The sequence below is a fragment of the Ipomoea triloba genome, chromosome 10, assembly GCF_003576645.1.
Source record: "Ipomoea triloba cultivar NCNSP0323 chromosome 10, ASM357664v1".
Lineage (NCBI taxonomy): Eukaryota > Viridiplantae > Streptophyta > Magnoliopsida > Solanales > Convolvulaceae > Ipomoea > Ipomoea triloba.
Window position 1 is genome coordinate 21,555,013 of NC_044925.1, and position 16,567 is coordinate 21,571,579.

At 37.0% G+C, this 16,567-nt stretch overlaps 1 protein-coding gene across 1 annotated transcript; it reads left to right on the forward strand.

Annotated features, from left to right (window-relative positions):
- The first annotated feature begins 1,912 nt into the window (after positions 1-1,912).
- LOC116032159 (pre-mRNA-processing-splicing factor 8A) lies at positions 1,913-13,446 on the forward strand. The gene is made up of 26 exons (XM_031274591.1): positions 1,913-2,371; positions 2,986-3,109; positions 3,231-3,323; positions 3,461-3,851; positions 4,019-4,496; positions 4,593-5,383; positions 5,481-5,566; positions 5,678-5,860; positions 5,985-6,299; positions 6,437-6,741; positions 6,824-7,278; positions 7,380-7,506; positions 8,001-8,242; positions 8,344-8,467; positions 8,746-8,935; positions 9,025-9,132; positions 9,388-9,641; positions 9,810-10,426; positions 10,511-10,617; positions 10,704-10,958; positions 11,028-11,501; positions 11,633-11,794; positions 11,889-12,086; positions 12,227-12,505; positions 12,623-12,865; positions 12,980-13,446. Exons 1-26 carry the CDS (start codon positions 2,046-2,048, stop codon positions 13,169-13,171), a joined length of 7,119 nt encoding a protein of 2,372 aa, XP_031130451.1. The 5' UTR covers positions 1,913-2,045; the 3' UTR covers positions 13,172-13,446.
- Positions 13,447-16,567: the final 3,121 nt, after the last annotated feature.

The window sequence follows — 16,567 nt, forward strand, 5'->3', positions numbered from 1 at the left end:
ATAATGAATAAATTTTTCAAATAAATGTATTGTAGACACATAATTCTAAATTAAAGAAATACGTATGTATCATTTTTTGTTGTAGCTACTAATTTATTTAATTTAATAAGAGTAAAATAGAGTGAGAAACTTAATTATGTGAAATTTGATTGAGATGAGGTTCTAACCTAAGACATTTCTTATAGAAATTAATGGGTAAGTTAAAAGTTAACGGAGAAGAGAATATTTAACGGAAAACTTAACGGATAATCATAAAAGTAAGGTTAAATTAGGTAATCTCTATTAATAATATTAATCTGAATTATCTTAACCATCTATTTGATTAAGTAATTTATCTGAACCATCCACTTGATTAAATAATTTGACCGCCGTTTTTTCTACCCATTTAAGGCCTAACTCTCTTTGGCTCTTATTAGTATAGTAGATATAATTAATTATATAATGAATGCGTGTAAACATAACTATATAAAAATTAATTTATAATTATTTATATGTTTATATATATCATGCCAATTCATTAAATATCTACCAATAATTCAATTACATGATCATGAATCATCATACAAATATATAATTTGCAACATAACGTTTGTAATTATAAATTATAAAATATATAATGTTTGAAAATGATTTATTGAAATATATAATAATTATACAATATATATACAATAAGTATTATTAAGCTACTTGGTTGTGAACTTGTGATTAGAGTAATTATATTAAGAGGTTAGGGGTTCAATTTTCTTTTAAATGCAAAAAATTTATAAATACTAAAACAATTAAATTATAAAATAAGTTTAAATAAAATTTATTAATGCGGGCTAAATGGGTTACCCGCGAGCTATAGAATTGGGCCGAAACATGCCGCCCTAACCAATCTATAAGCTAGCTAAACGGGTTCAACTTGGCAAATATGATATGAATTGAAAGCTCTATTCCGTATTGTGTGTGTGTGTATATATATATATATATATATATATATATATATATTACTAAAATCACTATTTAATTATTACATTGGGACTTTTTATTAACTTATATGGGTTCAATAATGAAAGTGAGTAGTTTAAATTATAATTCTTCCTTTGATCATATTGTTGATGACATTATGAAAATAGTTGATGAATTTCATATTATTAGCTTTGTGTTTGCTAAACAGTTCTCGAACAAGGCTGTCACTTGTTAGTTAGGAAAGGTTGGTTCATAGTCGATAGTAAGGATCAGAGGACTTTCCATATTGTTTTCATGATTGATGTACTTCTTAATGATATTAGGGTCCGTTTGAAAAGCATGAAAATGACTTCTGAAAAATGAGTCATTTTTTAGAAAATATTTTCATTTACCGTGTTTGGTTGCACAACATAAAACTTTCTTATCGTGTTTTCTTCATTATCTGAAAAATTGGTAGATTTATATAATTATACATTTTAAATATTTTATTTAGAATATACAAATATTTGTAATAATATTATTTGTTAAAAAACAAACAAACATAGTTTCCGGCGCGGAAACCAGACCAATGGTTTCTACTGGAAACCAAGGTTGTGGGTGTTGTTCGTGGGCTTTGTATTGCTGCGGAAAATGACTTCTGCCAAACTTTGACGGAAGTCATTTTCTGCCAAATTAACTAGTGAAAATTCAAAAAATGATTTTCAAAAATCAAATTTTCGGGTTTCCAAACATACCTTTTAATTAAACGTTATGTTATGTTTGTTTTGTTTTTAAAAAGAAAGTGAAAATAAGAAAAAGAAAAACGAAATGAGACATCCAGTTGGGCCGCTGTGTTACAATGACCAAGCGCTATTAAGAACACCAGATCTAGCGCAAGCCCACATACCAATAAGTCGGCCAGCTGAACCGCCTTGACGGCCCTGTTTGAAAAGAAGGGCTAGGGTCTATCCAAACCCATTTCACTAATTCACTCTCTCCTCGATCGAGAGAAGTGAGTGCTGCACTGCTTTCCCTCTCCCTCTCTGCACATCTCCATTTCTCCTCCAACGTATCTGCCTGCAATCGTTAGGGTTTTGTGAATTTGTACAGTAGGTATGTGGAACCAAGAGATGTGGAACAGCAACGCGCCGCCTGGAACCGCCGGGGCAGTCGGTGGAGGAGTACCGCCGCCTCCACCAGGCACTGCTGGCGGACTTCCGCCAATAATGCCTCCGGGGACTACCGGAGCAGGACCTTCTAGTAGCGGAGGCCCGCCTCCGCCGCCTTCGTATACTGTTCTGCCGACTGAGGCTCAGCTCGAAGAGAAAGCTAGGAAATGGATGCAGCTGAATTCTAAGAGATACAGTGACAAAAGAAAGTTTGGTTTCGTGGAGACGCAGAAAGAGGATATGCCTCCTGAGCATGTTAGGAAGATTATTCGGTAAGTATTCTCTCCATTGCTGAAGTATGGTTTCCTTTATGTATCTACTTTCGAACTTACGATGGAAAAGCCCTGATAGATCGTTATTGGGGTTATCAAATTGGTGAGGGATTAGATTTAGTTAATCAATTTTAAGCTTACTTGAGCTCTGAAAGTTGAAAAGCTCCACTGGGACTTGTTTGTTCTGAGTGCTTTTAAACCACATGGAGTTACATTTATATACGATTTACATGCTGCTAGGAGGATGCAAACTACACTTGACATTAGAAAGTCATAACTGAAAGAGCAGCTGACTGGAGATGCTAGTATATCTTTAATTTACACAATTATACCTCCAATTGAATAAAGGAACCTCAATTCAAAATATCACAGAGGGCTACTAAGGGGAAGATTGATATGATCTAGTTGCATATGTTGTTAATCTTTTTCATCTTTGTGGGATATGATCAAAATCACCTCTGTAAGGTCATAACTTCTCTACTATATATTTGGTGCTGTTATTATGGTTCTTCATCAATGCACACACTGTTCTTCCTCTAATAAAGAAACAGAAAGGAGTGAGAACAGCTATTGAGTTCTTGTATTATTATTTTTAATTTTTAAAAATTGTGCAGGGACCATGGGGATATGTCTTCCAAAAAATATCGCCATGATAAACGGGTGTACCTTGGAGCACTTAAATTTGTTCCACATGCTGTTTACAAGCTCCTTGAGAACATGCCTATGCCTTGGGAACAAGTATGTTCCTCTTTTCTTCTCGTTGTCTTCTGCAATTTTGTTTAAATATAGGCTTCAATGTGGAAATCCTCATTTGTTTTACTTACCTTGAGTTAACTCTTAAATACTATTGTCTTTGTAGGTTCGTGAAGTGAAAATTCTGTATCACATTACTGGTGCTATCACATTTGTTAATGAGATACCATGGGTTGTTGAGCCAATCTATCTAGCACAGGTTTGCAACTTTATCCTGCTGAATAAATATGCTTATATATGCACTTGATTTTGCCTAACTTTTGGTCCTCCTTAGCAAGTGGACAATTTATTATGATCACAGTGAATTTATTTATTGATGCTTATGAAATCTTGCAGTGGGGTACAATGTGGATTATGATGCGACGAGAAAAGAGAGATCGGAGGCATTTCAAGAGAATGCGCTTTCCTCCTTTTGATGATGAGGAGCCTCCACTTGACTACGCTGACAATCTTTTAGATGTTGATCCTTTGGAACCAATTCAATTGGAGTTGGAGGAAGAAGAAGATTCTGCTGTGTATAACTGGTTTTATGATCATAAACCTCTGGTGAAAACAAAGCTTATCAATGGTCCTAGTTACCGAAGGTGGCACCTTTCTCTTCCAATTATGGCAACGCTTCACCGTTTAGCTGGGCAGCTGCTTTCTGATTTAACTGATCACAATTATTTTTATTTGTTCGATATGGAATCCTTTTTCACGGCTAAGGCACTCAACATGTGCATTCCTGGTAAAGCCTCCATTATTTGCTCTTCTGCTTCTCCTTTTTTCTCCTTGTCCTACACCTTTTTTTGGAATGCTTACCGAGTTCTTTCCCATTTTGTACAAACATGTACTGTGATTCTAAAGTATATTTTAGATATTTGTAGAATTTTTTTCTCAATGGCTCCTTTGCAGGTGGCCCCAAGTTTGAACCTTTGTATCGTGACATGGAGAAAGGAGATGAAGATTGGAATGAATTTAATGACATCAATAAATTGATCATTAGGTCACCTCTCAGGACAGAATACAGAATTGCATTCCCTCATCTCTACAATAACAGGCCAAGGAAAGTGAAGCTTGGTGTATATCACACTCCTATGATTATGTATATAAAAACTGAGGATCCTGATCTGCCCGCTTTTTATTATGATCCTCTGATCCATCCGATAACATCTAAGGAGAAGAAAGAGAAGAGAATTCATGAGGATGATGATGATGATTTTGAATTACCTGAGGGCGTTGAACCATTGCTCAAAGACACTCAAATATATACAGATACTACTGCAGCTGGTATATCGCTACTGTTTGCCCCACGCCCATTTAATATGAGATCTGGCCGCACACGGCGGGCTGAAGATATACCCCTAGTGTCAGAGTGGTACAAGGAGCATTGGTAGGGCCTGGTCTTTTATTTCATGTGTGTTCTTAGATGTTGTTAGGACACAGATTTAGTTATTCCTTCTTAACTTGTGATCTTACATTTGTGCAGCCCTCCATCTTATCCTGTCAAGGTCCGTGTCAGTTATCAGAAATTGTTGAAATGTTTTGTGCTGAATGAACTGCATCATAGACCGCCTAAGGCTCAGAAGAAGAAGCACCTGTTCCGTTCTCTTCAGGCTACAAAATTTTTCCAAACTACAGAACTGGATTGGGCTGAAGCTGGTCTTCAAGTTTGTAAGCAGGGATACAATATGTTGAATCTCCTGATTCACAGGAAGAATCTGAACTATCTTCACCTTGATTATAATTTCAATTTGAAGCCAGTAAAGACACTTACAACCAAGGAACGTAAGAAATCACGCTTTGGTAATGCTTTCCATCTTTGTCGAGAAATTCTGCGTTTGACAAAGCTAGTTGTTGATGCAAATGTCCAGTTTCGTTTGGGGAATGTAGATGCATTTCAGTTGGCAGATGGCTTGCAGTATATATTTTCACATGTTGGCCAATTGACGGGTATGTATCGGTACAAGTACCGGCTTATGAGACAGATCAGGATGTGCAAAGATTTGAAGCATTTGATTTATTACCGATTTAACACTGGGCCGGTTGGAAAGGGACCTGGTTGTGGTTTCTGGGCACCAATGTGGAGAGTGTGGTTGTTCTTTCTACGTGGCATAGTGCCTCTTTTGGAGCGATGGCTTGGAAATCTACTTGCAAGGCAATTTGAGGGACGACATTCTAAGGGAGTGGCTAAAACTGTTACAAAACAGCGTGTGGAAAGTCACTTTGACTTAGAGCTTCGTGCTGCAGTTATGCATGATGTGCTTGATGCTATGCCAGGTGTGAACCCCCACCCCCCTCTTTCCTTGTGTTGGGTTTTAATCATTCCATTCTTGCTTGTTATTTTGGTGGTGTTTATAATTTTATATATTTTCAGAGGGTATCAAGCAAAACAAAGCAAGAACCATCTTGCAGCATCTAAGTGAGGCTTGGCGTTGTTGGAAAGCAAATATCCCTTGGAAGGTGCGGCTTTTGAGTTATCTAGATTAGTCTGTGTGATGGAATAATTAATTAATTATAGATACAAATTCATGTTTTAGGTTTTAACCATGTGTGCCTTCTTGGTTCCTTTAGGTGCCTGGTTTACCAGTTCCAATTGAGAACATGATTCTTCGTTATGTGAAGTCAAAGGCTGATTGGTGGACAAATGTTGCCCACTATAATCGGGAGCGTATTAGAAGAGGTGCAACTGTTGACAAGACAGTTTGTCGAAAAAATCTTGGGAGATTGACTCGCCTTTGGTTGAAGGCAGAACAGGTTAAGATTGTTTTTATGTCCTTCAACAGTTTTTGCAGCTAATATCTTTTACACATTTTGTTTTACATTTTTGAAATGCATATACAAGAGGATTTGTGGTAAATAGCTTTTATCATTGTATCAGGAACGGCAACATAACTACCTGAAGGATGGTCCATATGTCACGCCAGAAGAAGCAGTGGCTATATATACCACTACTGTACATTGGTTGGAGTCTAGGAAATTTTCTCCTATTCCATTCCCACCATTGTCTTATAAGCATGATACGAAACTTCTTATTCTCGCTCTTGAGAGACTGAAAGAATCTTACAGTGTTGCTGTAAGGCTAAATCAGCAGCAAAGGGAAGAGTTGGGTCTCATTGAGCAAGCTTATGATAATCCACATGAGGCATTGTCAAGGATTAAGCGTCATCTTCTCACCCAGCGTGCCTTCAAAGAAGTAATTAACAAATTAACTTGACAGTATTTTTCAGTATGGCTGTAGTTAAGGAAGGGGTTTTCTTTTTATGTTTTTTATTTTAACTTAAGTTGTTTTTACCTTTAAACTAATAACTATCTTCTGTATGCATTTTCTAGGTTGGCATTGAGTTCATGGACTTGTATAGTTACCTTATTCCAGTCTATGAGATTGAGCCACTGGAGAAGATTACTGATGCATATCTTGACCAATACCTATGGTATGAGGGTGATAAGCGTCATCTGTTTCCAAATTGGATTAAACCTGCTGATTCAGAGCCACCACCACTACTAGTCTACAAATGGTGCCAGGGCATTAACAACTTGCAGGAAATATGGGATACTAGCGAAGGGCAATGTGTTGTCATGCTTCAAACTAAATTTGAGAAATTTTTTGAGAAAATTGATTTGACCATGCTGAACAGGTGAGCATTGATATACTGTTTATTGCTGATTAGACCTAAGTGCTGAAATCTTTTGATCCTTATTTTCACACTACTTCCGCAGGCTTCTCCGGCTGGTACTGGACCATAATATTGCTGATTATGTCACTGCAAAGAACAATGTTGTGTTGTCTTATAAAGACATGAGCCACACAAACTCATATGGGCTAATACGTGGTCTCCAGTTTGCATCTTTTGTTGTTCAGTATTATGGGCTTGTGCTGGATCTTTTGCTTTTGGGTTTGACTCGAGCTAGTGAAATTGCTGGTCCACCACAGATGCCTAATGAGTTCATTACTTACAATGATACTAGAGTTGAGAAACGGCATCCCATCCGTTTGTACTCTAGATACATTGACAAGGTGCACATATTATTTCGCTTCACCCATGAAGAGGCACGGGATCTTATCCAACGGTACCTTACTGAGCATCCTGATCCTAATAATGAAAATATGGTTGGTTATAACAACAAGAAATGCTGGCCAAGAGACGCACGGATGAGGCTCATGAAACATGATGGTACCTTATAATCCATTATTCTTCAATCAAGATTCCCAAGTATCTTTTGGTTATATTGAGTTTCCGTCTGAAGCTGATTATTTTATGTTTGATTATTTCAGTCAATCTAGGGAGAAGTGTCTTCTGGGACATGAAGAACCGACTACCAAGAAGCATCACCACGTTGGAGTGGGAGAACAGTTTTGTCTCTGTATACAGTAAAGATAATCCCAACCTGCTTTTCAGCATGTATGTATATTCTTTAGTCACACATAAATTCATTTATTGTTTAGGGTGTTTTCTTATTTGCTTTGATTACTATTTTAGGATGCTCAATGTGCATCTAATTAGACTTTTTCATTATCTGTTATCTCTATCTGTTACTTATGGGGGCAACATTCTCATTCTTGCGTCTTGTAAACAACTTGTTAGAATTTTGGTTATTCAATCAGCACATTACTTTTTTTGTTCTTTAGAATGCTGCTGTTAGATCTCTTTCATTGTCCTATATACCAGGAGGGATGGGGTAGAAGATTTATTTATTCTCTTATTCCTTGAACCTCCATTCTGCTTCCAATTGCTCAATGATCTGCTAAAATAGATGCGTATCTTTCTATGTTCTTTGTTTAAGTGTCTTGATTGACTATAGATCACAGGAGATTCAGGGATGGTTAAATAAGCCTTGCTTTTATGTTGTGCCTAATAGATTTGACATTGCCTTCATGTGAAATATGATTGTGCAGGTGTGGATTTGAAGTTAGAATACTGCCAAAGATAAGAATGACTCAGGAGGCATTCAGCAATACGAGGGATGGAGTATGGAATCTACAGAACGAGCAGACGAAGGAAAGGACAGCTGTTGCCTTTTTGCGGGTGGATGATGAGCATATGAAGGTGTTTGAGAATCGTGTGAGGCAGATCCTCATGTCTTCTGGCTCTACAACATTTACAAAGATTGTTAACAAGTGGAATACAGCACTTATAGGTAAAGATAATGGTTTATGGGTTCAAATTTCTACCTTTGCATGCTTGATCTTTTGACTTGATTTCATTTTTAACTGAATGATTTTATTTCCTTGTTGACAGGCCTCATGACATATTTCCGTGAAGCAACAGTGCACACTCAGGAACTACTGGATCTTCTGGTCAAATGTGAAAATAAGATACAAACTCGTATCAAGATAGGGTTGAATTCAAAAATGCCCAGCAGGTATCTGGACGTATCTCTACTTTGTTTAATTTTTTGTTTGCAGCACTTTTCTCTATCTGTTTATCTTAAATTTAGCAATTTTGCTGTTCTCCTAATAAATTATAGTACATGATTATTGAGATTAATGACAATCCTTATTCCTTAGCTACTGAAGTGTTAGCTTAAAGGGAATACATCTTTATTGAACAATGTTTGCATCAAATTTCAAATCGTACATAAATATCTTATGGATTAAGAGAACTGGCTAATGAAAATACTTTACTTTTTGACACCTAAAGGTTCCCTCCTGTAATCTTCTATACACCGAAGGAAATTGGGGGACTGGGCATGTTATCAATGGGTCACATTTTGATCCCTCAGAGTGATCTTCGGTATAGTCAGCAAACAGATGTTGGTGTGACCCATTTCAGGAGTGGGATGAGTCACGAAGAAGACCAGTTGATTCCAAATCTTTACAGATACATACAGGTATACCTGTGATTCTCATGCATGTAATCTCAATTCTTATGACTAAATATTAATTGCTTCTGTAATAACTTTTTGTGAGTCTCTGGCAGCCATGGGAGAGTGAATTTATTGATTCACAGAGAGTTTGGGCTGAGTATGCATTGAAGAGGCAGGAAGCTCAGGCACAGAATAGGCGTTTGACACTTGAAGATCTGGAAGTGAGTGCTAATAATATCAATTTAGTTTCCTCTCCACTTTCTGGTTAATTCAAACATTAGTTTATTTATGAAGTTATTGTGGATTTATCTTTTCTTTAATCACTGAGGGAGCAGAAGGTGTTCAATACGGAGTATGAATTTTCATTTTTGACTTTGTTTTTTTTTTTTTTTCCTGAAATATTCCAACTTTTCATTGTTTTATGTTCTTGACTCTTTTGTAAGCTGCCTCATTTACTCTGCCAATTTGGTTTGTAGGATTCTTGGGACCGTGGGATACCTCGAATAAATACTTTGTTCCAAAAGGATCGTCATACCCTTGCATATGACAAAGGATGGAGGGTACGGACTGATTTTAAACAGTACCAAGTTCTTAAACAGAATCCTTTCTGGTGGACACATCAGAGACATGATGGAAAGCTTTGGAACCTGAACAACTATCGAACAGATGTAATTCAAGCTCTTGGAGGAGTTGAAGGAATTCTTGAGCATACGCTATTTAAAGGAACATAGTATGTACTCCTCTTCCTTTACCATCACAATTATCACCCCTCAATCCAACTGATCCCCTCACAAGCAAAAAAAGATACCTAAGCAAACACACTAGAGAAAATCCATGTTCTTATGACATTTGTTTTTGGATGTTTTCTTCTATGATTGACTTTTGATTGATTTTTCAGCTTTCCGACATGGGAGGGTCTTTTTTGGGAGAAGGCTTCAGGTTTCGAAGAGTCCATGAAATATAAGAAACTGACAAATGCACAGAGATCTGGGCTTAACCAAATCCCTAACCGTAGGTTCACACTCTGGTGGTCACCTACAATTAATCGTGCCAATGTTTATGTTGGTTTCCAAGTGCAGCTGGATTTGACTGGGATTTTCATGCACGGAAAGATACCAACTCTAAAGATCTCATTGATTCAGATATTCCGTGCTCACTTGTGGCAGAAGATCCATGAAAGTGTGGTCATGGATCTTTGCCAGGTTCTAGATCAGGAGTTAGATGCATTGGAAATTGAAACTGTGCAGAAGGAAACAATTCACCCCAGGAAGAGCTACAAAATGAATAGCTCTTGTGCTGACATTCTTCTATTTGCTGCGCATAGGTGGCCAATGTCAAAACCTAGTCTTGTGGCTGAATCAAAGGATGTCTTTGACCAAAAGGCAAGTAATAAATACTGGATTGATGTGCAGCTTAGATGGGGTGACTATGATTCTCATGACATTGAACGATACACCCGGGCGAAGTTTATGGATTACACAACAGACAATATGTCTATTTATCCATCACCAACTGGTAAACCATTTGTATATTTGAGCAATCTTTATTTTCATTTCAGTGTGTTAAGGCACATATGAATGCTATTTGGTTCCTATGCAGGTGTAATGATTGGACTTGACCTTGCTTACAACCTGCATTCTGCATTTGGAAACTGGTTCCCTGGATCAAAGCCATTATTGGCTCAAGCGATGAACAAGATTATGAAGGTGCCCGTGATTTGAATTCTTCTCATTTACAGCTTTATTTCAAATATGACAGTAATTGCTAAGCTTATATGTGTTGCATTATGCAGTCAAATCCTGCGCTATATGTTCTGAGGGAACGGATAAGGAAAGGGTTGCAGTTATATTCTTCAGAGCCTACAGAGCCATATCTATCATCCCAGAACTATGGAGAAATATTCAGCAATCAGATAATTTGGTTTGTTGATGACACAAATGTGTATCGTGTGACTATTCACAAGACCTTTGAAGGGAATTTAACCACAAAACCTATTAATGGAGCAATATTCATTTTTAACCCAAGGACAGGGCAATTGTTTCTTAAGGTTTGCATTTTGAGCTGTGATTGTTTATTCCCTGTCTAGGCATGGCATTAATATACCTTGGTTTTGCAGGTCATTCACACAAGTGTTTGGGCAGGACAAAAGCGGTTGGGGCAGCTTGCCAAGTGGAAAACAGCTGAAGAAGTGGCTGCTTTGGTGCGTTCTTTACCTGTTGAGGAACAACCAAAACAAATTATTGTGACTCGTAAAGGAATGCTTGATCCATTGGAGGTTCACTTGCTTGATTTTCCTAATATTGTTATCAAAGGAAGTGAGTTACAGCTACCCTTCCAGGCTTGTCTTAAGATTGAGAAGTTTGGTGATCTGATACTAAAAGCTACAGAACCACAAATGGTTTTGTTCAATATATATGATGATTGGTTGAAAAGCATCTCCTCCTACACGGCATTCTCCAGACTTATCCTCATCTTACGTGCACTTCATGTAAACAATGAAAAGGCTAAGATGTTACTCAAGCCTGACAAGTCAATTGTCACTGAGCCACACCATATCTGGCCTTCTCTTACTGATGACCAGTGGATGAAGGTTGGTTTTTCAATGCTGACTTTTATGCATCCATTGCTCTTTTTGTGTGATGTCTGGCATATTAGCCCATTTTTTTAAGCCTACATGGTCTGACTCACTGTTGTCATGATATGAAATTATAATGATTGCAGGTTGAGGTTGCTCTCAGAGACCTCATACTTTCTGACTATGCAAAGAAGAACAATGTTAACACATCGGCATTGACTCAGTCTGAGATCCGTGATATAATACTTGGAGCTGAGATTACTCCCCCTTCACAGCAGCGACAACAGATTGCAGAGATTGAGAAACAGGTGTGTGGGTTTGGACAAACTGGGCTGCTTTACTATATTCTGTATTTCTGTTTGACACTTGCCTAATTGCTAATGTTATGATATTTCTTTGCAGGCAAAGGATAACACTCAGCTGACAGCAGTCACCACAAGGACCACCAATGTCCATGGGGATGAATTAATTGTCACTACAACAAGTCCTTATGAGCAGTCTAACTATGCCTCTAAAACTGATTGGCGTGTCAGAGCAATTTCTGCCACAAACCTTTATCTCCGAGTGAATCATATTTATGTGAATTCAGAGGACATAAAGGTAATCTTGTTGATTTGATAACAAAAATTTTTTTCTGTTACACTAGTGTAATGTTTGTCTTACTTTTTGTCTGATTAATGTGTTGCTATAATTTGGAAAAAAATGTTTTGTTAAGTTTATGTATCAACTATTGTATGCAGGAAACTGGCTATACGTACATTATGCCAAAAAATATTTTGAAGAAGTTCATATGTATTGCTGATCTCCGAACACAAATTGCTGGATATTTGTATGGTATAAGTCCTCCAGATAATCCCCAGGTGAAGGAAATTCGATGTATTGCCATGCCACCACAGTGGGGGACACATCAGCAAGTGCATCTACCGTCTGCTCTTCCAGATCATGACTTCTTGACTGATTTGGAGCCTTTGGGATGGATGCACACTCAACCGAATGAACTTCCACAATTATCACCACAAGTAATACTTCCCATTACCAATTCTATTTTTCATGAGTCAGTGGATTCTGCAAAGAGTTTTATTCCTAGGATTGTTCTTCTTTTCATATCATCTTCTAAACAATTTATTGCACTGTAGGATGTCACTTCTCATGCAAGGATTCTAGAGAACAACAAGCAATGGGATGGAGAGAAGTGTATCATTTTGACATGCAGTTTTACCCCTGGATCATGCTCATTAACTGCTTACAAGTTGACGCCTACAGGATACGAGTGGGGCCGTGCTAACAAGGACACAGGAAGTAACCCTCATGGTTACTTACCAACCCATTATGAGAAGGTCCAGATGCTTCTGAGTGACCGTTTCCTTGGTTTCTACATGGTATGTTTATGTCCTTCGTGACCGAACTACATTTGTCTTATGCAATTATTATTTCCTTCCAAGGAAGATTTTGTATACATCAAAACTTTACACTGGTTTTGGAATTTGTCACAGATTCCAGACAATGGTCCATGGAATTACAACTTCATGGGGGTGAAACACACAGTTAGCATGAAGTATGGGGTAAAATTAGGCACCCCACGGGAATACTATAATGAAGATCACAGGCCAACTCATTTCCTAGAGTTCAGCAACATGGAGGAAGGTGAGACTGCAGAGGCGGATCGAGAAGATACATTTTCTTAGTCCACTTTGAATTTCTCACTTCACTTGTATCTCTAGACTTTATATTTAGCTGGAATACGGTATCTGAAGGAAAATGTGTTTTAGTTACTTCTAAAGATGTAAATACATGTTACAGAAATGTAGTATGATGCGACCTTGTACTTGATGTGCTATGCTAGAGTTGTTTCTTTGTAAACAGCCAATGGAATATTTTGTTTTCCAGTGTAATTCTCCCAAGTTGGGAATGAGCAGATTTTGTATTTGAACATAATATGGTACCTGCTGCGTGCTTTTAATGTGCAAAGTTCCTAAACCCATAAAGGGATCCATACCTATTTCAACTCCAACTTGCATTTTGTCTGTATGTATATCAGAACCTGACGGATAGATAAAAAATCGGCCCTGCAGATAGTGCAGATATTGGATTTCCTACTAGCTATTATTGTGCTCTGGGTTTTAGAACTTGGTTAAAAAAATGATTATACAACTCTAAAAAGTTTGACAAAATATTGAGCGAGCATGAATACGGAGTTATCTGTGTTGGGAGTACGACTAGCTAACTTTGTAGAGGTGCTACCTTTGGGCGGTTTACGCATGCAGAAATGGGGTAAAAGGCATTGGGGGTGGGCTGTGGGGTGAGTGTTCAATCTGTAGGGCATTAGAGCATCACCACCAATAGATATTGGTTGGTTTATGTCAGAGGAGATGCCATGTGTTAAGAGAGAGAATAGGAGAGAGAGAGGGAAGAGATCATATGCTAAACAAGGTCCATGAAACAGTGTTTTTTGACATTTTAATTTAATGCTCATGTGCTGTTGTGCGCGTTATGCGCACAGCAGGCGCGCTTGACCACATTCTTTATTATTTTTATTATTATTATTTTTTTAAATTTGATTTGTTTTAAATTTGTTTTCTCCACTCCCATTTTTTCTTTCCTAATCACACTTACAAAAACTCCTCAATTACCGTGAAAAAACTCCACTGATAAGGATGCTCTTAATGCATTGATTTAGTTACTGAGAAGTCTCACTTAAAACATGCGTTTAATTCCTGGTTCTGGTTAGACTTTTTGTGCAAAAGTATATAGAAATAAGAAAAAAAAAAAAAAAGAAGCAAAATACAAACAACTAATACACAACCATCCAGAGCTCTTGTTTATTCAAATTCTAACTAGTGCAACACCTTTATGGTCATGACACTTCAATTGTGATACAACAAATAACTTTGAAGCTAGTCCAACAACGTAACTCTAGGGTCATGACACTTTAATTTTGATACAACAAATGACTTCAAGTATGAATTTTTATTTTAGGTTACAACATTGGAGAGAACTTTTACCAATCATTATTGCACGGACTATGGTCCACACAGCTGTGTGGACCAAAAATAAAAAACACATTATTTTTGTATTGAAGATACATTAATTTTGTACTGTAAATACATTATTTTATGATACATTATTTTTGTACTGAAGGTACATTATTTGATATATATTATCAAATAATGTACCTACAGTACAAAAATAATGTACTTTTTATTTTTTGTCCACACAACTGTGTGGACCATGGTCCATGCAATAATTTGCCAACTTTTACATTGTCTATGCAAAAATTAATTGAGAATTGGATTATCAGATCATGGGCTTACTTGTCGAATCTATCATTTCACCTCGTTATGTCACCCTCAACATATGAATTAAAAAATATAAAAAAGAGTCATCATCTAATTAATTATAAAATGAATCATGAAATTCATTATAAATTACGTCAACAAATTTAAAAACAAAACAAAAACAAAAAAAAAAGAAAGAAATGTTAGAAGTATCAGAATCGAAAGAGCAGTTACCTAATATGAATAAGTGGCACAAAAGAAAACTTAGTCAAAAACGAGACTTTCACAGGTCCGATAGGTCTTTCTAAACTACCCCGACCCCCGAACCGGACGTGAAGGTCTCCCCTCATCCGGCTCTCTGCAGGGGAATCTCCACTCACTGCTTCCCCTAATATCCTCGACTGCCCTGTCTGTAACCAAGAACCTCTCTTTCCCGGCTTTCGGCTTGTCAAACTATTTGGATAGAAGAAGAGGTGTTTGCAAGAAATGGTGATTCTCAATCGCTCTTTTTAGTGGGGAGGAATAGTACGGGAATGGCGGTTCTCAGACGAGTTAATCCCGAAGCACTGGAGTGATCCAGTAGCCGGGAAGGGGCCTAGAAGTGCCTACTACTAAGGATGCCTAACCGCCGCACCGATCATTCGGGGGGAGGCGGGACACTGCGAGGTGGGTTTAGCCAATGATGGATTTCGCGCCACGGGATGAATCGAGGAACTAAGGACGTTTCCAATACCGTATAAGCGACTCTACAGTAGATGAAGGACATCCAATCAGCTAGGCCAGTAAGGCTACTCCAGAATCGACTTTGTAAGAGAAGCCGGGCAAATTTTACTTTACACCATAGTCCAAAACAATGTCATTTATTTTAATAAAAAGAAACGGCATACTTTCCGTATATTAGTTCTGTTTATATAACATATTCAGTTTCATTTTATATATATTGTAGTTTTATTTTAACAGAACTAAAGTTTCATTTTGTTTCAACTACAGTTTCATTTGATATTATACATACAATAGTCTTATTACAGTGAGACATGTTATTGAATTTCATTTTATACGCATTGTAGTCTTATTACAATACCACTAAATTATAATTCTAATTTAACTACGGTTTCATTGGACAATATACACTCAAATATGTGAAACTGTTATTCAATTTCATTTTATATGCACTACAACACAACTAAAGTATCATTTTGATATAACTATTGTTTCATTTGACAATATACACTCAATATACGAGACATGTTATTCAGTTTCTTTTTATATATACTGTAGTTTCATTTCAGCAAAACTAAAGTATCATTTCAATTCAACTACATTTTTATTTTACAATATACACTCAATATGTGAGAGTGCGAGACATGTATTTCAGTTTCATTTTATACATACCGCAGTTTCATTTCAACACAACTAAAATAAAATTTCAATTCAATTACAATTTCGTTTGATAATATAAACACAATATGCGTGACAAATTATTCAGTTTTATTTTAGATACACTATAGTTTCATTTTGATAAAATTTGTTAAAATTTAACAACTGTCGTTTTTTTACTTAAAAAATCAAAGTCATTTTCGGACCATGATACAAAAAGCTGTGTGCGTGGAGCATGGCCACCGTATAACAATTGCAGAAGAAGGGCAAAGAATATAGTGCATATGAACTGTTGCTAAGTGCTAAGTTGGTATACCTACCAATCATGGCTGTCAAGAGCAGATTACCCGTTTTACATATTTGAACTCATACATATGTGCGGCTAGACAACGGCCCTCTCCTCATTAATTTGACAATGACCCTCTCAAT